Genomic DNA, 20,808 nt, shown 5'->3' with positions numbered 1-20,808 from the left:
TGGCATGCTCATAATCTGGCCCTTGTTCTGGTGTTATATTTGCTTAAGCACTGTAGATGAATGCACACGTGCAAAAACCTCATCCAAAATGCATTCCAGATCGCTACTCTCAGATGAACATATTGCTGGAAAGCCCTCGCAAACACAGAGCTTGCTATCTGCTGCCAAACACGAAGGAAACAAAAATTTGTTCTTCTCTTAATAAAAAATGTCTGCTTTATGTCTTTTAACCATTTAATAATATATTAATTAAAAATAAAATATTGCAAAGGAACACCAGACCCTTGAAAGTCTTTATGCTCTTAAACATGACTGTATTTTCCCCATCTATATTAGCACCATTGATGCTGGATGACTACTGAGCACTTTGTAGGGCATTTACTGGCTTCAAGATTGGGTGGTAAAATCAAAAAGATGATGATCTAGTTTACAAAGTCATTGAGAGCCTGGAAAGAAGTGGAACAAAATCTTCCTCCTGTGGTAAAATGCTCTTCAGTGGAATGGCACGAGATGTGGGTAAGAAGGCAGCAGTACTGAGTCAAAGCGAAGACACAGTTTTATTTATCTCCTTTTGGAGATTTAATGTAAATGGCTTTCACTAAACTTTACTGTTATCATTTAAATGGCAAGTTTAAAATAACTAAGTTTAAAAAAAAAGTTTTGTGAGGTTTTTTTTTTCTGTAAAAGCAGCTAAAAATGATCAACAATAAAGGAAAATGCACCAGTTTTCCAATATTTTATTTGCTATATTTTTGATCATAGGCAGCAGTTCCAGCAGAGGATGAGAGCACTGGAGTAGCTAAAAATAAGTAGCGATTAGATCACCTTGTTGGATACAATTGACTGATCTGAATCAGTCAGACTACAAATTTAAACTCTTGATGTCACGTGTGCCCATCAAGCATTTACATAAACCTAGCATTATGCACTCTCCTTCCTTCCCACTGGAAAACCGGTCAAGGCGGAGGAGAAGTCTGCGAGCAAGGAGCAAGAACTATGCTGCAGGCTGGCTAAAAACATGACTGAGGCTGAAGTCCTTGTTAGGGGAGTTGAGGACCTGAATCTTCTGCTTCTCAGGGAAGAGCCCCCAGCCACTACATTGTCCTGGGTGAAAAAAAATGCCAGCTTCAAGCTGGGTAACTTTTCTTTGGCTCAGAAACAGAGATAAGTAGGGAAAAAAAATATTCTTCCTCATGATTGCATTATACCTTAGAAAGCGAAGCCTTAAATCGAAATGGTCCAACAGTAGATAGGTATTTAAATAAAAATGGGCAAAACAGGACCTTCTCTGTGCTGCAGGGCTCATCTGATCACTCCTTTGCTAGCCTCAGGAGCCCAGGCTAAGTGTGGCATGGCAGGACTTGAATCTGTGTCTCAGGTGAACAATCAGATTGGGATGTTATTTTTAAGGTGCACAAGGAGTCTCCGCCTTTTCCTTTTGGATGTGCTCTGCTCTTGATGATTGGTGAAAAAAGCAAATTCAGAATTTTAGCTGAAACTTGCTCTCTATGAACCCGTTGCAGGGGTGGACTTTCAGGCATGGGAGAATTTGGACTCTGGACAAAAAGACATGCCCAGCTTTAATCTCCTGCCTGCCTGCCTCTTTCCTACATTATTATATCTCTTAGTCATAAAGATTTAGAGTATGCGGAGATGAGAAGCCCAGCTGAATCCTCTTGCATATCCAGGCTGAAGCAGAGTAAAGGAAAACACAAAGCCATCAGTAGCCCTGTGCCACATGCTTTTCTTCCAGGCTTGCACTTGTCACTGGAAAAGCAGTAGCAATTGCAGCTCTGCTGGTGGAGAGGAGTTACATATTTAAACCCGTGCTATCTACTGTTTTCCCCTCTTGAAGAGAAAGCAAGCTGTCCACAGCTGCTAAAAAGTCCCGGGTATAGCACACAGCTAACGCATCATTCAGACAGGACCTCTTAAGACAAAAATGACTTTGAGCAGCCCTGGTATATAGACAAATTGTTTTTGTGGTGGCAAAAGGGAAGGAAAGAGTAACACACATTTCAAGTCAAAATCTCTGCTTCCCAAAACAACCAAACCTATCTAACATAAAATAAACTAACGGTCCTACTAAATTGGCCCTATCAGCATTTTTATTGGCTTGGGTGCTGTATTGGGCAGTGATGAGTGATATGAGTAGTATGATATATGATTAGTAAATGAGTAACATGCCCCAGGACTGACCTGTGCCAGATGGAATCCTCCAGGGACTTCATGGGCTGAGCCTGGGCAGGAATTAGGGCACTGGGGTTGTCAGCAGAGATCACTGCTGTGATTGCACATCTTCCCTTAGGAAGTGGGAAAGACTAAGGCATTTAAAGATGTTCTGAGGAAAAACATCATATTAATTAGGCATTGAATTATATTAGATAGATAGAGTTTTGGTTTGGGTTGCAGGGGGGACTTGCTTCCTTGGCATCTCCATGAGTTTCTTTGTTTTGCTTGCTCAGAGTTCTTGGAAGAGCAAAGTCTGCATCCTGGCTTTCACCCTTCCAGAACAACAGTTAACATGAATTTTCTTTTTTCTGGGAACATAGGACTGGAGAGTCACATATATGTAGCTCAGATATCCCTGTTGGGAATGTGTAATAAACATTTAACCATTTGCACCTCTACGTTGCCCCATATTTAAGGATGCAAGGGTTTTCCTAAAGCCTTAGAGCAATTTGCTGTTTGGTACCAGAGGAGAGAGGAAGTAGGCAAGAGACCTCCTTCCCAGAAACATGCGGTTTTCTAGTCCTCCTGTGGAAAAGTATCATCTAATGTGATCAGGCCTCTTAATGCTAATGCAAATATATTCTGCTCAGGCAGCAGGATACCTTGGGCAAGAATTTTAGCTTTCTGTTTCAAGCATTCATGACTAATTAATTGATATGAATACTACAAGTAGCACGAAACTGTAACTGTATGTAATGCTTAACTACAAAGCACTGTATGTTGCAGTGTGACAAATCCAGGCAGAACCTTGAAAGACCCATGGGTATATGGAAACAGGAGTTTTAATCATAATAATGACATTTTTAACAGAAAGTACAGTCATGGGATATAAACCAGTTCCTGCAGATAAAAGAGTTATTTGCAGGAGTGGGAAGTAGAGCATTAACTCTCCAAGCACAGAGTACAATCAGATTAAGACTGGAAAGCCAAACTGATCTCAGTGCCTCAGATGAAACCATGTTCCAGCTTGTTCCTAGCTGTTTCCTGGCAGCCAGCACTATAGGAAAATATATGGTCAAAATAAGTATGGCAATTTTATCTTTGAACACACTATCCCGTTCTTGCCAATGTGTCTCAAGAGAAGGTCTTCCTGCTGCTGCTGCTGTACGGCATGGTGTGGATCTCCTCTCAGCCTCTGCCGGGAAAATTTCTCTGGGATAAACAATGCCAACACCTCTCACGTGCATCCCAGCTTGAGAGTCACACTTTGAACAGCTACTGCTAACAGTTATTAGAGTCTTATTGAGCAACAACAGCTTATGCCTTGCAGGAAGTAATGGTATGAGCTGCCTAAGCTGTCTCCTCAGTGCACTTCACAGTGCCAGGACTTTAGAGGTTAAGGATATGAGGCTTGAAATGTAGGTTACAAGGATGAGGAAGCAAGAGCTGCATGTGAGTGGATGGAGCCCTTACTTGGGATCACATGCCACATGAGGCTTCTCCTTTGGGAAGCCAGACTTTGTAAAAACATGAGGACTGGGCAATCCTGCTGGTGAAATCAGCAGACTGTGACATATCTCCTATGAGGAAATAATCACTGAGAGACCTACATCACAATACAGAATGCTTTAAGGCATTGCCCCTAAAAATACCAGTTAGTCCAGCTAACCTGTGGGTGTGGCTGACCGGAAACCCAAACGCTGCTCATTCTTCAGTTAATATTTGCAATAATGCAATAAAAGCATACATGTAATGATGACAGGCTTCCACCTCATCATCTCCTTTTTTCCAATCCTTCTCCCTCCCAGCCCTCTGGCTAACAGCAAAAGGATGTTAAACGCTTTATTTGCCCATTATAGTGGTAAATGCAGTCCCTTTAAAACAACTGCAAAAACTACCTTTGAAAAGTGGCTATTTACAGCCTAACAAAAATAACTTCACAAATGTGATCTTTTTCTTCATAAAGTCATACTTTCTGGCCACCAAAATTAGAGTCCATCTAGATCTGATGATAATTTCCATTATTTTTACTGTTGAAGAACACGATTTACAGTGAAATAGCATAAAGTGCACCAATACATTGCTAGGTGCAGAAAGACAGACTTACACTCACTAGTTTAATCCCATGGCATTTCACATTTCTAATGTGTGAATCACTTTTGAAAGGTTGAATGTCTTCCTTGTAAGAATCTGGCAAATCCTGAAAAGTTCATTTTATTAGGAAATAGCTGCTTTCTTATTCTTTTTCTTCCCAGGAGTGACACTCAGGTGGTTGCCAAGGGATTTTGGTTTTTTTTGTCAGATTTTACAGCGAGATTGCTGCTCGTGTTCAATAGCTGTGAGTTTGTAGAGTGCCGTTCAGAGCACTACAAAACTACCTGGTAAGGTGAAACTGCCCTGACTGCACAGATGATTCAAGGGATCCTTTATGGCAGCACCTCAAGGCAAAAACAGAGCATGAAAACATCATAAGACAAAGCATTAAATGCAATTATCTTTCATCTGTGGAGACCAGGGATCAGGTTGCAGTGATTCTTAGTCCAATCTCATCTAAGACTATAGTAACGCTGTTTGACATGATTGACGATCCCTGGGAATGAGGTGCAGACCTGACAGCATCTAATGCCTCTCATTTGTAAGTATCAAGCTCAAACAATTTAAAGACTGATGTCTTTTGAAGGCTTGAAGCTCTGGCCACGCGAATTGTTATAGTTCAATTTCTGAAAATGATGACAACTCTTTTCTGCAAATTGCTTCTCTTATGATTCAGTGATGTTTCCTCTCTCGGCATATATTTCTGACTTGCCATTTATTTTCCGACATAACAAACTGTTGTGGAAGGAGAGAGACCATTTTATTCAGAAAAATCCCTGCAGGCCATGTTCTTATTTCACAGTAAAAAAACTTCTTTGAAGGCAGTTTTTAAATTTAATTTGTTTCTCCACCATTCTCTCAGTCTCCATGACTTCCTAATTTGGGGTCAGTGACCTAGTGTGGGGCCTCGGCTTTACACTCTGATCCTCAGTCTGACCCACTGAAGATTAGCTAGTAATACAGCATCACTGTTGGGATGGTGTTTGGAACTTGAGTGTACCCTCACACAAGTACATGCACATGCAGGTATGTGTGAGGGTGTGTATATCTGTCCATCACGAAGGTTCCATCTAGTCTCCTGTAGGAAAAGATTCAGTTCAACATATTTATCCCACTTAATCGAGCAATTTCACAGCATTAGTGCTCAGGTTTTCATTCTAATTTGTTGTAGTTCCTTACCTCTGCTTTGACTGCTAGAAGCTGTGCTGAGGTAGCCTGGAGGCTGACAGCCTGGCCAACAGGAAAATGAAAGGGGAGTCTCACAGTACAAGTCTATGGAGTCTCAGAGTGGACTTCATTACTTATATTCAGGTTTCTTATTTGACATTTGAAGAGGAATCATAAAGGCATTAGTGGCAGGAGACTACTTTCCTGTGTGGGCCAGAGACAGCAGACACCTGGCCAGACCTTTTGTCCCGGTTTGCTCCTTGTCCAGAGCTCAGATTTGTGATGTTGCAGGAATTGCTGAAGTTAATTTAGCCACTCTTTCCTCTTCAGCCATGTAGCTATCAATGGCATAGACGTTCAGATTAACCAAGTAACCATGGGCCCACTATGGAGACAAATGGAGGAGAACACAAAGTGGTGGATAAAAAGGAAAAGGCTGAAGTATTGCACGCATCCATTTTCCCCCAGTCTTTTTTTTTCCTTAGTACTCACAGTTAAAGCCTGGTCCCACGCCTCTCCGTGTAGCAGCATGGTTAGGGAAGGAGTTGGGAGATCAAACACTGGGGAAACAACAGATCAGGGTCTACTTATCTAAGTTAGCAGTTCAGTGAAGTGCTGCACTAGCAAGCTGTGTGGCTTTAAAACTGCTGCTCTATGACCTGTAAATTATTATGGTGGCTGGAGGAGGTCTCTCAGGATGGGATACAGTCTAATGTGAAAACAAGAAAGGATCTTGTAAACTATATAAGAAGCCAGTCACACAGGGCAGACTGGTAGAATTGCATTTGTTTAATCCAGCAAAAGAGAAGGCAATATGACAGTACCTTCAACAGCAGAAGTGCAGGTACAAAGTTGTTCTTGTTAACGTTTAGAGGGGACAACGGGCACAAGTTCCAAGTTGGAAGGTGCATACTAAACTTCAGGAAAAAATTACTCAGAGTAGAGCAGCACTAAACAGGTCACCCAGAGAGACTGTGGAATTGCCATTCTTGGAGAATTTTTAAGGCTTAACTGTATCAAACCTAGTGTGGATGATTATTTGGCTCTGCGTAAAATACTGAATCGTAGGCCTCCAGAGGTCTTTAAAAGTAAGTGTTACACTACTTGGTAAAAAGAACAGACTCTTATTGATGTGATCACATCTCTTTATTGCCCTGCTGCTGCTCCACCATGCTGGGACTTCCCAATGTGCACTGTGGGGATAAAAATTGGATAATTTTTATGCACTTGACACACTGTTCAGCCATAGGAACCCAGAAGAGTGAAAAATGCCAATAATGCAATGAGAGCAACTTGAGACTTCGTACAGATAACATACTATAAGACGTTTTTTTTTCTTTCCCCCATATTTCTCCAATAGACTACTATATAATGCCTAATTTATCCAGCTTTCCAATAGGCTCCTGTTATTCACCCTACTTTTTAGTCTTTCTGAGAGCAGTGGTCTGCAGACTAGACTTCCTCCTTGCTGTCCTGCTTTTCTTCTCCCTTTACACTGAAAGACTCATTGTTCATGCATTATTTTACTTTAAGATTCCATTAAAAATGAGTAGTACTGCAAGACTTTTTTCCTGATAACTTTATCCATAAAGAACTGGCAAAGAGTCAGGGTATCATTGGTTAATGTGTGGCAAAACCCAAAGACTGTGGAGACTATGATTGCTGCAGAATTATGTAACGAACGTTTCCTTTGAGACTTTTGCTTCTGTGGTGTACAGACTGCCCAACCTTCTTAAATCTTATGTGCTGTTATCTGCAAAGCTACTTGCAGGTGGTTGCTCTTCACTCAGTGCTTCCCTTTTCAGTCTTGCAGAGTCACTTCACTTGAGCTGTCTGGCTTAAAGGTCTCTCTGTTCTTCCATGAGGTAACTTGGAAGCAATATCACTTAGGTGATATGAGAAATGACAGAGTCATCATATACACTAAAGTATACCAGATGTAGTCCTGTTTAATTCTACTTAATGGCTTTACTAGATTTAATACACAATTAAAATAAGTTCCAAGGGTAGTGATTAACTTAAAACATATCAGTACATTTCCAGAGGGCTAGGCTAAGATATAATAGCAAATGGTCTGGTATCTATTAAGGCAAATGTCATTTTTCTCTTCTTGCTTCTAGTAGAGATGGAAGCGGTTTTGCTTTTTCACCACTTTGTTCTAGGTTTAGGGTGGTGATGGAGGCTTGTGTCACTGCAGTCCCATTTTCCTTAAAATCTCTGGAAAATTCTGCAGACTTTCGTTCAGGTTTGATTTTGAAGGAAGGTGTTCTCCTATCAACAAAATACATCACCAGAAAATGAGATAAAATCTAGATGAGCTTAAGTCACAGTGCACATATAAGAACTTGTTAGGCATCTAGCTCAGCAACAAAAATCCACCAGTCACAAGGACTAGAATTTCACATCATGGTCTGTAAGGTTTTTCAGACTCTAAATGCAACAAAAATTGATTTATATTTTGTATTCAGATACATATTTCCTAATTTGGCTGTGGCTGAGTATTACTCGCCAATGTTCAGATTCTCAAAACAGGCTTTGAGGAAAGTATTCAAATAGTGCAACTTTAGACAACTGGTTTGGCTCCCTAAACTAGGAGGCTGGGTTCCTTTCAGACCCCGCTGGAGAGAATGCTCAGAGGAAAATCCAAAGCAGCTATTAGAGACTCCTGCTCCGATTCCCTCCTCTGCTGGAACAAATCCCCCTCAACTGAGCATAGAAGTAATCCAGTCTTCAGATCAGATACTCTATTTCAGTAACTTTGGTGTCCACAATTGGTGCTACAAGAATTCCTCTGCGTGTCCCAGTTTTAAGTCATCAGCCACAGACAGGATATGTGTGACTACAGCAAGGCCCATTTTAAAAACTCACTGTGGCACATCATAAATGACACAAACTAATTGAGACAAAGTTATACTCAAGAATAACATGTTTTGGTGATTAATGACACAGAACCAGTACTTTATGATGTCAGGGCAATCTCTCTTTGTAGGTGGCTGCTACCTAAGCACAAACAGCAGTGATGTCAGTTTGGCCTTGGAGCACAGAGCTCTTACCTCAGGAGTGAGCTTTTGCTGGTTAGTCTTTCAGAGGAGTCTCTGTCTGGAAAGTCAAACAGGCTTTTCTGGGAGGCCTCTGTGTTTGTAACAAAAGACTGCAGCATCAATGTGGAATGTGATCTGTTACTGTGTCCTGCAGAATCAAAGAACACGAATAAAAACCTTCTGAATTAGTGCTTGAGGCAGAGTTTGGCATTTCTGGATCCACAGCAATTTTCTCTGCACATCATTATTATAATCGTACTCTGGCTTCTTTTCCAATAAGCTACCACATAGTGAGGTGTCCAGAAATAGCTCTAGATTTAGAAGAAAAGCTGTTGATCAAGATCCAAAGCAATTCCCTAATAAAAGGATGAATACAGCCCGTGGGCAAGGCCAGTCTCTGGAAATAAGCTGATGCCATCTACAGTACAACAGAAAGCCTACTTTGTAAGTCACCCTGGGCATTCTATGATGGGTCATCACAAAGTGGTAGGTGGCTTGCTGTCTAACAGAGGCAAAAAGAAAGCTCAAAATGCCCCAGAACAGGGACGCTTTCTCATTCTCTTCTTTTTCATGGAATCATAGAATCCATAGGTTGGAAAAGACCTTCAAGATCATCAAGTCCAACTGTAGCTGTCTACTAAATCATATCCCTAAGCCCTTCATCTACCTGTCATTTAAATAGCTCCAGGGATGGGGACTCAATCACCTCCCTGGGCAGCCTGTTCCAGTGCTTGACGACCCTTTCAGTGAAGAAGTTTTTCCTAGTATTTGATCTGAACCCCTCCTGGTGCATCTTGAAGCCATTCTCTCTTGTCCTATTACCTGTCACTTGGGAGAAGAGACCTACACCCACTTCTTTACAATCTCCATTCTGGTAGTTGTAGACAGTGATAAAGTCTCCCCTCAGCCTCCTCTTCTCTAGGCTAAACAACCCCAGTTCCCTCAGCCACTTCCTCAGACACAATGGGGTCATTGTGTCCCAAGTGCAGGACCCATCACTTGGTCTTGTTGAACCTCATCCTGTTGGTCTCAGCCCAGCGGTCCAGCCTGTTCAGATCCCTTTGCAGATCTTCCCTCCCCTCAAGCAGATCGACACTTCCTCCCAGTTTAGTGTCATCCACAAACTTACTAAGGGTACATTTGATCCCCTTTTCCAGGTCATTGATAAAGATCTTGAACAGAACTGGACTCAGCAGGGAGCCCTGGGTAACATCACTTGTGACCAGTCTCCAGCTGGATTTAGCTACATTTCCCACAATGCTTTGGACCCCGCCATGCATCTGGATTTTTACTCAGCAGAGGGTGCGCCTGTCCAGAGGAAGCCAATTACTCAAGTAGGATACTGTGAGAAATGGCGTCAAAGGCATTACTGAAGTCCCAAGTACACTACACTCACAGCCTTTCCCTCATCCAGTAAGCGGGCCACCTTGTCATAGAAGGCGATCGGGTTAGTTTGGCAGGACCTGCCTTTCATAAACCCATGCTGACTGGGCCTGATCACCCAGTTGTCTTGTGTGTCCTGTGTGATAGCACTCAAGATGACCTGCTTCATGACCTTGCCCTGCACTGAGGTCAGACTGACAGGCCTGTAGTTTCCTGGATCCTCCCTGTGAACCTTCTTGTAAATGGGTGTAACATTTGCCAGCCTCCAGTCAAGTGGAACTTCCCTGTCAACTAGGACTGCTGGTAGATGATAGAAAGCGGTTTGGCAAGCACTTCTGCCAGATCCCTTAATACCCATGGGTGGATCCCATCTGGCCCCATAGACTTGTGAATGTCTAATTGGCCAAGCAGGTCTCTAACTATTTCCACATGGATCATGTGAGCTTTGTTCTGCTCTCCCTCCCTGTCTTCTGACGCATGAGGCTGAGTACCCAGAGAACATCCTACCTAGACTAAGGCAAAGAAGGGATTGAGTACCTCAGTCTTATCCTCGTCATTTTTCATGAGGATGGAGACCTTCCCTGGTTCTCTTCTTCTTGTTGATATATTTGTAGAAAGATTTTTTTTATTATCTTTCACTGAATTGGCAAATCTAAGTTCTAGGTGAGCTTTAGCCCCTCTGTTTTCCTCTCTAGATCTCACTTCATCCCTGTAATCCTCCGGAGACGCCTACCCGTTCTTCCAAAGCTCATAAACTTTCCTCTTTTCTCTGATATCCACCGAGGTCTCTCTGCTCAGCCAAGCTGGTATTCTCCCCTGCCGGCTCATTTTCTGGCACATGGGGATGGCCTGCTTTTGCATTGCTGGGATTTCCTTCTGAAAGAGCTTCCAGCCCTCTTGGGCTCCTTTGCCCCTTAAGGACTGTCTCCCATGAAACTTTATCACCCAGCCTTCTGAACAGTCCAAAGTCTGCCCTCCAGAAGTCCAAGGTGGCAGTTCTGCTGACCCCGCTCCTTACTTCTCCTAGAACTGAGAATTCTATCATCTCATGATCGCTATGCTCCAGGTGTCCTCCAATCGTCACATCTCACACAAGGCCTTCTCTGTTCACAACAGCAGATCCTGTGGGGCATCTCCCCTAGTTGGCTCACCATCACATGTTAAAAACACAGTTCATTCTTGAAAGGTGTGAGTAAGTACCTATATTATTCTGTAGTGATTGAAGCCAGCTCTCCATCAGTGTCTGAGAAGGTGCTGCGAAGAAATACTCTGCCCCATCTCTCAGCCTGTAAATAAGAATTGAGGAAGATGAATTCTAGTTAGTCTTACCTTATACTCGCTGTCCTCATGAGTGAGGCAAGCACCATAAGACATTTCAGTTAAGCCTCCTAATCAAATACAGCCTCAGGTGATTGTAGGCGAATTCTACTATACAGGTAACTGTGTAGGCTTTTATTAGTGCACTTCTCCACCAGACTTACCGCAACCTGAAGGCATTTTCTTTCCTGACGTAATCTACCAGCCTTTCACATTTGGCGCCAGGAATGCTGAGGGACAGGAGTGTGGATGCGTTCTGAAGGAAGATGAAATTATAACAAAATGTCGTTTGTGTCCTTTCTGCTAGGATGTAATTCTATACCAGCCCGCAGGCTGACTACACACCCATAATACCTTTTGCTGCTCTATAACTAAGATTACTGAAGAGGAAAAACCACAGAGGAACAATGGACTATTGCATTATATCTTAATGGCAATTCTTAAATAGGATACTTCTTGTAAGGAATATGTTTTAAAATTTCTTAAAACTTACAATTCTGTCTTATAGTTGGTATCAGATGAACAATCATTCAATTTTTATTCAGCTGATATTTGAAAGAGAACTGATTACTGCAGCCCCAAAGCAAAGCAAAGCAAATGTAACTCTGTTTTCTTCTAAATGAATTTTTAGATAGGTAAATACGAAGATTACAAGAAAGATTAAAAAAATCAAATTACCTTAGATGCTTCTTTTTCGTTGTTATAGAAATCAAGCTTTAATCCATCAAGTTTTACGTAGAAGGAATTCCAAGACCTTGAGCCTGGCTACATGAACGGAAATGGTAATAAAATCCAATTATTAGCTATACATTTTACTGGAGTAGTGAAATCTTTCACGTGCAATTTCCACAGGAAGTCAGGAGCAGCCCAGATGATGATCACAGAATATCTCTTAGTCATTATCTCATAGATTATCTCCTAGAAAAACAGAACCTGCTGTAGTTTCTGGTGTGGGTGATTTGGAAAGGGTCTCTCTGTGAGTCGTAACAGAACAAAGGTTACAACATGGTGCAAGCAAACTCTATACCAAGTTGTGGTCAGCAACATCTTTGAGAGAAGGTGGATAATCAAGTTTATACCTATTTTTAGCTACTAAGAGCCCCATTTTTTCCCCCCATCTGGAATGCTGGCCCTTGCCTGCCGGTCACAGTCTAGTTTTAAGTGTGTAGTTTCAATCTCACGTGGCTGCTGAATAATTCTTTATTTCCTAAACTTAACCCAGTGGAATGAGTCTGAATACTGTGCAAAAGCAACTATTTCCTACCCCAACTATGCACCGGTGAAAGGTTAGCCTAATGCCACGAGACCCTTCTGGATGAAGTATCCTATTACTTGTGGGTATTTTGTTATGCCAGCAAATCAAGCTGATAAATTGCTCATTCAGAGAAAAGGAAAGAAAAAGTCCTGAGGAAGACAAGCCATAGTTTTTCTTGTTTGATAAGTTGGAAGTTCAGTATCATAGCAGACTAAGTTCAGTGTATCCAGAAGAGAGGAAAAAGTTCTCTTCCAGGAGATGTAGTTCAGACCAGATTCAATTTTTACAGGTCTTTCAGGGCAAAAGTTTCAGAGGAAATACTCCATGGGACAAACAATACAAGACAACTTGTTTACATGCAGTAGCTCAGCAAACATGCCTGCCCTGTTATGATCATTAGCCTACTGACCTGAAGTGATCTTTCCTAGGATAAGAATTTATATTTCTGTCTCATTCAGCGCTAGATTAAACAAACCACTGCTTCTTCAAAGATAAATAGAAATGTTAATTCTCTTCTAGCACAGATAGATATTTCAAGCACTGGGAGCATGGACGTCCTCTGCCAACAAACCGTCACATGCTGATACAGGCTTGGGTTTTGGTTTGTTTGTTTGTTTGTTTTTTGATTTTGTTCCCCATTCAGTTGATACATTGGAATCTGTATTTATAATTAGGAGAACATAATTAGCATGTTCATACAGCCTAGGCTCTGGTTCATAACTCTATTAAATGTAGAAAGACCCTGTTCTGCACCATTTCCACAACAGGCAAAAATTCCATTGTTTCTTTCTCTTAGGGACTTGATCAGATACTGCTAAAGTCAGTGGGCACTTATTCATGTATTTTAGCGGCAACTGAGTTACAGCCACAGTCCTGAGCTCCTCTTCAGCAAGAGTTTATCCTGAAGAAGTCCAGACTATAACTCAAAGAAAGACAGATGATCCCAGAGTGAAGGAACTGGTTTCTACCTGTTGTCTTCCAGGAAGGAGCTGGTCTCTCTTTTCTAGGACTCCTTCCATATGCTGGAGATTTGCAGAAACCTGAGACATAAAAGAACGTTGCTGTTTAACTTTAAAATGGCTCTAAACATATGTTATAATTTTGGAGGGTCTTTGCAGGTAGATTCCACACAGAGAAACTGATCTCTACTGCCTTTAGCTTTTAGTTTCACAGCATAGCTAGAAATCCTCTCTAGGTTGTAGCTGCATCTCTGAAATACTACTTTAAATGAAGAGAATTCATGTCCTTCTAGAACATTTTGCTCAATGGACATGAAGCACTGCCACCTCACACAGAGGGTATGGGTAAATCGCAATCTTTCTTTGTAAAACAGCATCTTCTGGCTCTTAAGTGCTCTGCTGAGTACTCAATAGCATGAATAACCTCTAGCTTGGGAAAGAAAACCAGGAACCAATACCATTGACAAGACCTAGACTATAAAGCTGAGCAAATTAAAAATGCTTCTTGCTGTTCAGGTCCATGAGTGTCTCCACTGAAGAACCCATTGTCTAGGGCTTTTTGTGACTTTCATACAGAACTTCATGTATTTCCTTAAACTAGCACTGGATAGCAGTTTTGTGAGGAGAGAGCCAGGAATCCCTGGGACTTACCACAGGTATATTCTCTAATCTCTCCCAAGAGGAGCTAGATGGCAGCACATTTTCTGATTTATCTAATGACCTTTGGCCAGGCTCAGGTGGAGTTGTCATTTGTTCTGTCAGCACCTTGGAGAGAGAGGATCCTCTAGCACTTTCTTCCTGAGGTGATAAAAGGCCTGTGGCATAAGATTCTGACAAACTGCTGCTGTGTTGCTGTCCTATGGGAGTACGAGGTAATGTCTTTGGCATAGTTGGAGTGGTATTCTCACTAAGCCTCCTTTCAGTTTTAATTTCTGTTTCGTTGCTGCTCAGCACTTCTGGGACTCCCTCAGAAATGAATTGTTGGAATGTTGATGGAGACTTTTCAACAGGGGAGAAAACAGTTTCAAGTGGGACCTTCCAGGGCAGGCTGTGTAAGGGCACAGGTGACAGCGGCATTGTGCTCTTTATCTCTGTCACTTTTGGTGCTGTATTCCTTTTGTCAGATGCTTTTCTTTTCAGAGAGGGAACTCGTACAACTTTGCTTTTATCCTTCTGCTCACTCTCTTCTGTGTCCACTTGTTTCAGAAGATTCTTCTCCCTCTGTGGGACACAAGTATTACATTTTTATACAATTACCTTCATTGCATTCATGGGTACTTACTGAAGAATTTCTTTTTTTATTATTTTAAATAGTAACAGTTTTTCAAATGCAGTCTTTCCTGGCACTGTATTTTGAGGCCTGTACCTCCACTGGCATTCTTAGAGTAAGAACTGAACATAATTGACATGTGCTGACCATTATTTTGTTGACCAAACCATGAACACTGATGACAATATCAAATGCCCTCACTAATTTCTCTAGAGGCTGTCTTTAAAACACTCTCGAGAAACAATATGCTTCTTTTCCATGGCACTACTTTTTTAAGTTTGCTGTAGGAACAGTGCTCACTGTAGTGCCATAGAAAACAAACAAAAAGCTATGTTTTCATAGAATCATAGAATCACCAGGTTGGAAGAGGCCCACCGGATCATCGAGTCCAACCATTCCTATCAAACACTAAACCATGCCCCTTAGCACCTCGTCCAACCGTGCATTAAACACCTCCAGGGAAGGTGACTCAACCACCTCCCTGGGCAGCCTGTTCCAGTGCCCAATGACCCTTTCTGTGAAAAATTTTTTCCTAATGTCCAGCCTAAACCTCCTCTGGCGGAGCTTGAAGCCATTCCCTCTTGTCCTGTCCCCTGTCACTTGGGAGAAGAGGCCAGCACCCTCCTCTCTACAACCTCCTTTCAGGTAGTTGTAGAGAGCAATGAGGTCTCCCCCCAGCCTCCTCTTCTCCAGGCTAAACAACCCCAGCTCTCTCAGCCATTCCTCATAAGACCTGCTCTCCAGCCCCACCCCGAGCTTTGTTGCTCTTCTCTGGACTTGCTCCAGAGCCTCAATATTTCAGGAAAATATTCCAACAAATCAGTGAAACAGGATATGGGAGGTTGACTGAATATTTTTGGTATGTAATAGATCCTTTGTAGAACTCTGATGCTGGAAAGGAAAAGTCCTGTCTCTGGTTTGGTCTGTCTTTATTTTCAGCTCTTTTCTACCCTCCAGCAGTGCTAGGCAGCTGCAGCTCCCTGCTGAAATCCTGAATGAACCAAAATCTCTCCATCCACATAGTGAATGATCACCTTGTTTCTCTCACAGCAATACATACCACACATCTTTTTTGCTGGCCCTGACAGAAGAAAGTTTCCACTTCTCCCCTGGAGCTTTTGCAAGCTAGTTGGACTCTTGATCCGCATACAGGTCTTGTTCTAAGCTGCTGTATCTGCAGTATCTCAGTTTTGGTCACTAATTTACTCCATTTCAGCCCAGGAGTTCATTCTTACATGGAGTAATTCAGCCCCAAACATTCCACCCCCCATATTGTCTTGTCTCATATACAAACTTCTGTTTCTCACCTTAGTTTTCCTGCTGAGCTGAGCAAATCTCTCCTCCTGAGCTGCAAGCATCTTCTCAAAATCATGCTGTTTCTTCAGTAATCCCTCTACTTCAGATACTGAATTCTGAATGGAAAAATTATCAGATACCGAAGTCCAAAAGCAAGTCCACTGGAAGATTATCCCTATGATTTTCAGATTTACCCATTCTATTTAGCCAAATAATGATTCTGAAATTTTTGTAATTGAATGTCTAAGGACTTGGTAGTATGTGAAAAATCTTATTTTACACTTAAATAAAAAGATCACTAGCTTGCATTTTGTCTGTTGCACATGAAAAAAGCTCAAATAATAACCTTTTTTTTCCCTGCAAAGTCATATGGTACTGTGGACTCCAGCTTGTGCTAGACAGTTTATTCCTGCCCCACAAACAATGCATCCTAAACCTCTGTCTTGCTCTCTGTTTTGTTTTTGATAGATGAGTATATGACACTGTTTTCCCCCTCTTATAAGCCATCAGAAGACAGTCAACAATGAGGAAAAACCCGAAAATATGGATGTTGGTGTTTAAATAAGAATTTACAAGCTAGTTATCAAGCCATCTGTGCAAAACGTTCTTCCACCCAACACAAGGTGGGGAAACTCCCTTTTCAAACAGTCTCTCGGGACGACAGGGAAGGTTAGACCCTCTGCAAGTTATCTCATTATGTGAGAAAATGGTCTGGAACTTTCTACAGTCTTCTACCACCCCCTGAAAACCACCATCTCCTGGACCCCATCACCCTGTAAAATGCAGCAACTCTCCTGGGCTCACTTCTGTAAGGGGACAGAGCTCCTGCTCTTTGTAATCTCAAGGATGCACTACTGTTTAGATTGTGATTAACTTCAGGTCCAAGCTGAAACATGCTCCAAGCACTCTGTATATGCCAAGAGACATTTCAATACAGTTGTGCTATTGTTACATACCCCATAGTTAGGATCTGAAAGAAAGCTTTCCTTGGCAGCCAGCCATGCTTCTGCTTGCTCTAGCTCTCTGCGAAGCAACTGAATCTCCCAGTTTTCTTCATACAACTCTTTCCTCATTTCCCAGCTCTCCTTTACCTTCTTCATCAGCTCTGACAGTTCTAGCAGTCTTTCTTCAATCTAGAAAAAGACCATATGCAATGCCAGGTGGTGAAAAATCCAACCAGACTTTTTGTGACAGCCAAATATTGTGTAATCTGCCCTCATGATCCAGAAGACAACCTCTAGACAACTTTATGGTGTTAGCATAGTTCAGAAAGAAAGGATGACCAAGTCCTCATTTTTCTTACTTGAACTCATTTAGCCTGTGTTGTACAGCTGTACATTATAATTGTATGTGTATGCCACATACTGCATTACCAATATTCTGCTATATGCTTTCCCATGATGAAACTTTATACCCAGGCAATTTATACTACAGAACTAGAGAGAACTAAAGATTCAACAAATACATCCATGCACGGTAAGGCAACAATGGAGAGCCTTAAACTGTGGTAAGTTCTCTAATTCTTTCCACAACAGAAGTATTGTAATCTTATATAAATTCTGAAGATGTTTTTGATGGTATGATCCCTGGATCTACAGAAAATTATCAAGACAAGCTTGAGACCGACTGCAAAGGTCAATGTCAAAAGGTATGTTGATAACAGGAGCACAGAAATTTTAACTTTATTGCCCCTTTGGCTCTATAACATTTCTGAAGAATTACATATCTTCTAGCATACTCAGGGACATCATTCCACCCTATAGTTAATAGCACTGTTTGTTTTTTTTGTCCTAGGTCTTGTGTAATTAAATGCTAAAATCTCATTTACATGGCACATCTTTTCTGTGGAATAGCAATACCTCCATGCCTGACTGCCCTACCACGATCAGTCCAGTGACTATTCTTTTATAGTCTGCTTCAAAATCAGTCTTTAGAGAAGTAAAAACTTTAAAACATGTTTTCTTTTTCTAAATGTGGCATGTTTTCTGTCTGCAGCTTTTAATAGTAGAGAACCTGATTGTCCTGTTGTGAAAGGGAGATAAAGCTGAAGCTCCTGACTATTTAATATCACCTTTTTTCAGTCTTGTTTGTAAATTATTTAACTCATCAACACACCTCCACAGACATAAAATGTCCATTCTTCATCAGGTCACCTCCTGCTCGCTGCATTTCTTCATATTTTAGCCACTGCTTCTCTATCTCACGCTTGTATTCCTCGTGACGCTTGATAAGCAGTTCAGCTCCTAGGACATCATTTGCCAGTTCCTCAGATATCACTAGTGCATGCATCTCGTTAGCCCAGGCCCTGCAGGATAGAGTCAAATAGGTAAAATGGGAGGAATCTGAGTTTGTTGGATACTCAGGAATGTACACATCCCATGGCTGTGGACAAATTTACAGATTTTTATTTGCTTACAAAAGATGAAACTATACAAACACACTGATGAAGGTTCACCCACGCACCTATGCAAAGAAGCACACTGATAGATGCTTTTAAAGGAAAATTTTCTACTCCATGAGCCTCAGCTGGCATACACCAACACATCCTGATTTACCTGTGCTCAGTATCTACACCTTAGCACAGTAAATGTCCAGTGGTAACCACTTCACTGTCTTTGTATTTCTACTCTTGCCATGGATTAACTCTTTCATTAACTACACTCAACTAAAAATGTCTATATTTCTTCTGTGAGAAAACCCGTTTAAAAAAAAAAATCATGATTTCCATTAAAAATGTAACAATTTTGATGAAGATTATATTAAAATGATAAAATATTTCTATGTTGGTTTGCCATTTTGATTAATGCATATTTTGACTATTTATTTCAATTTTTACACTATGCCCCTGCTTAGTGATACTTCGGCATGATTGATTATAAATGAAATTAGAGATTTAGATCAACATATGCTTTTTAAAAAGTATAATTTGTAATGCTCTAAACATTCAGCATTTTGTTCTAATTAAGATGGAAAAAGACAAAAAAAAAAAGTAATGGAATTTCCCAGCAATTGAATTCTTGCAGAAGCCCGACCCCTAACAAGAACAGACAGAAAGTGTGTGCATATGGGAATGGCATTAAATACATAAGAGCAAAACACTTGCAGCACTTGAGCAATGTTAATCTAGTCTAGAAGTTTATCTTTAATATAGTTGTTTTGTCTACGAGAATAATAGGCACTAACATCTGTACAAATTACTATCTAGCAGGGAGTCCCCCATCTTTCTAGACTCAACAGTATTTTCAATTGGAATTGTGAGATTATCCAATCTATTCAGATCGATTCAATTCTCCAAGGCTGTCTAGGAAACAGTGTAAAAATGTGGGTTTGTCATGCACACTGTGCTGAAGTGGAGTAACACGGTCACCTCTGATGTATGGTAAATTCTGTGAAGTGCTGTTGGGAAGATGCCATGTATTATTATTCAAAGAGATTTGCAAGCAAGCTGTGCAGCACCTGGGACCGAAACGAAATAACTGACAGCTGTAATTTAGAAAATCCTATATGGGAAAGACAAGAAATAAAGCCTGTTGCAAAACTCAAGGGGACAACACATACATCAGCTCCCTGCAGTCATTGAAGTAGAGCTGGACTTTTTCTGCCTGGCTAAGTCTTGCTTTCCTCTCCAGAAACTTCTTGTCCAGATTTTGCCAGCACTCATCCACATCTGTGAGTCTCTCCATGATGTTTTCCTTGACTTCAGGGTATGTGCGGCTGAGGTGCCAAGCCTCTCCCCGAATCCGTTCGAGCTCTTTCATGATGGCTCCTAGATCTCTCTGGAATAGGGAAAGAATGGATTGTAAGACCAAGCCACCACCTAATATCTGTCAAAAGCAGATTTGAAAGATGATGCATGTCTTTTCTAGCCACTGGCTGCACAGAGGCTGAAAATACAAGTCTGTCAAGACTTTTCCTCTGCCTTTGAACATTCATCATGAAAAATCAAAGAAGCTTCTTTAGATTGACACACTAATTATTTTGAAAAGTGTGGACCTGAAGTCTCTTGTAGTTCAGATGACACCTTTGCAATTATGATAACAATTTGAAATAGATTTTAGAAGAGCTCATCCTTAGAAGCAAAAGCATTGATAATATAAAATCATAATGTTAAAAACAGGCAGAAAAGGGCCCCTTCTGTTAAGCATGAAGAATATTTCAGGGTGCAATCAATTTATCTTTAATTGGCCTGAAAACAAGGCACTTGAAATGATTTGAAATCAAGCATATGACTTTTTTTTTTGATGTTTATGCTTTTTGCCACTACTTCATGACATACCCACTTACCTCTACTCCTTCAAGCTGGCTGAGAAGCGTCTGTACACCTGGAAGATCATAACCATAATCTTCTATATCCACCACTGCCTCTTTCTCCTGCATCCAGCCCTTTACTTCATCTACATCATGATCATACTGATGAACTTGCCGGGCTGCTCTTAGATTCTGGAATAAAGAAACAATTTAATGGTAACGTCTGCAGCATTTAATATCATGTCTGCAGCACAAAAAAAAAAAAAGAGCAACTATAATATATCCTAATGCAGTACATGCTGAACAAAAGCAGGACTGAAATATCTTCTCCATCAAGTCACTTGAAAGCAAGGTGTTCAAGCAAACTTAATTCCCCAAGTTTTCTTTGTCAATGGAAAGAAATTGATGTCTCCAAAGAGTAATTTATCACTATGTAAGGTGAATGATCAAGATGGAGAGCATGAGTTTTCCTCTAAAGGCAGTGCTCTCAACCACAGAAATCGTCCTAAAAAGTTACTTGGAATGAAGACCTACACTGCAAAGAGTGAAAATAAGGTTTTCTGAAATTAGAGGATTTAAAAGTATACTACTAGTATTTTACATTCA

At 41.1% G+C, this 20,808-nt stretch overlaps 1 protein-coding gene across 1 annotated transcript in view; it reads right to left on the bottom strand.

The window, feature by feature from the left end:
- Positions 1-6,629: 6,629 nt before the first annotated feature.
- The window catches only part of SPTBN5 (spectrin beta, non-erythrocytic 5), a 95,358-nt gene continuing 81,179 nt past the window's right edge, over positions 6,630-20,808 (bottom strand). Inside the window, exons 56-67 of the mRNA XM_069857985.1 lie at positions 20,239-20,394; positions 19,513-19,730; positions 18,070-18,259; positions 16,911-17,087; positions 15,966-16,070; positions 14,040-14,609; positions 13,398-13,469; positions 11,853-11,939; positions 11,339-11,430; positions 11,058-11,143; positions 8,487-8,622; positions 6,630-7,704 (exon numbers count right to left, since the gene is read on the bottom strand). Of these exons, the coding sequence (XP_069714086.1) occupies positions 7,530-7,704; positions 8,487-8,622; positions 11,058-11,143; positions 11,339-11,430; positions 11,853-11,939; positions 13,398-13,469; positions 14,040-14,609; positions 15,966-16,070; positions 16,911-17,087; positions 18,070-18,259; positions 19,513-19,730; positions 20,239-20,394 (2,064 nt within the window). The 3' untranslated portion in view covers positions 6,630-7,529. The remainder of the gene's footprint in view (positions 7,705-8,486; positions 8,623-11,057; positions 11,144-11,338; positions 11,431-11,852; positions 11,940-13,397; positions 13,470-14,039; positions 14,610-15,965; positions 16,071-16,910; positions 17,088-18,069; positions 18,260-19,512; positions 19,731-20,238; positions 20,395-20,808) is intronic.

The sequence above is a fragment of the Phaenicophaeus curvirostris genome, chromosome 5 (assembly GCF_032191515.1).
Source record: "Phaenicophaeus curvirostris isolate KB17595 chromosome 5, BPBGC_Pcur_1.0, whole genome shotgun sequence".
Lineage (NCBI taxonomy): Eukaryota > Metazoa > Chordata > Aves > Cuculiformes > Cuculidae > Phaenicophaeus > Phaenicophaeus curvirostris.
The sequence above is the reverse complement of the archived record's forward strand: the minus strand, read 5'-3'. Positions and strand labels throughout refer to the sequence as shown.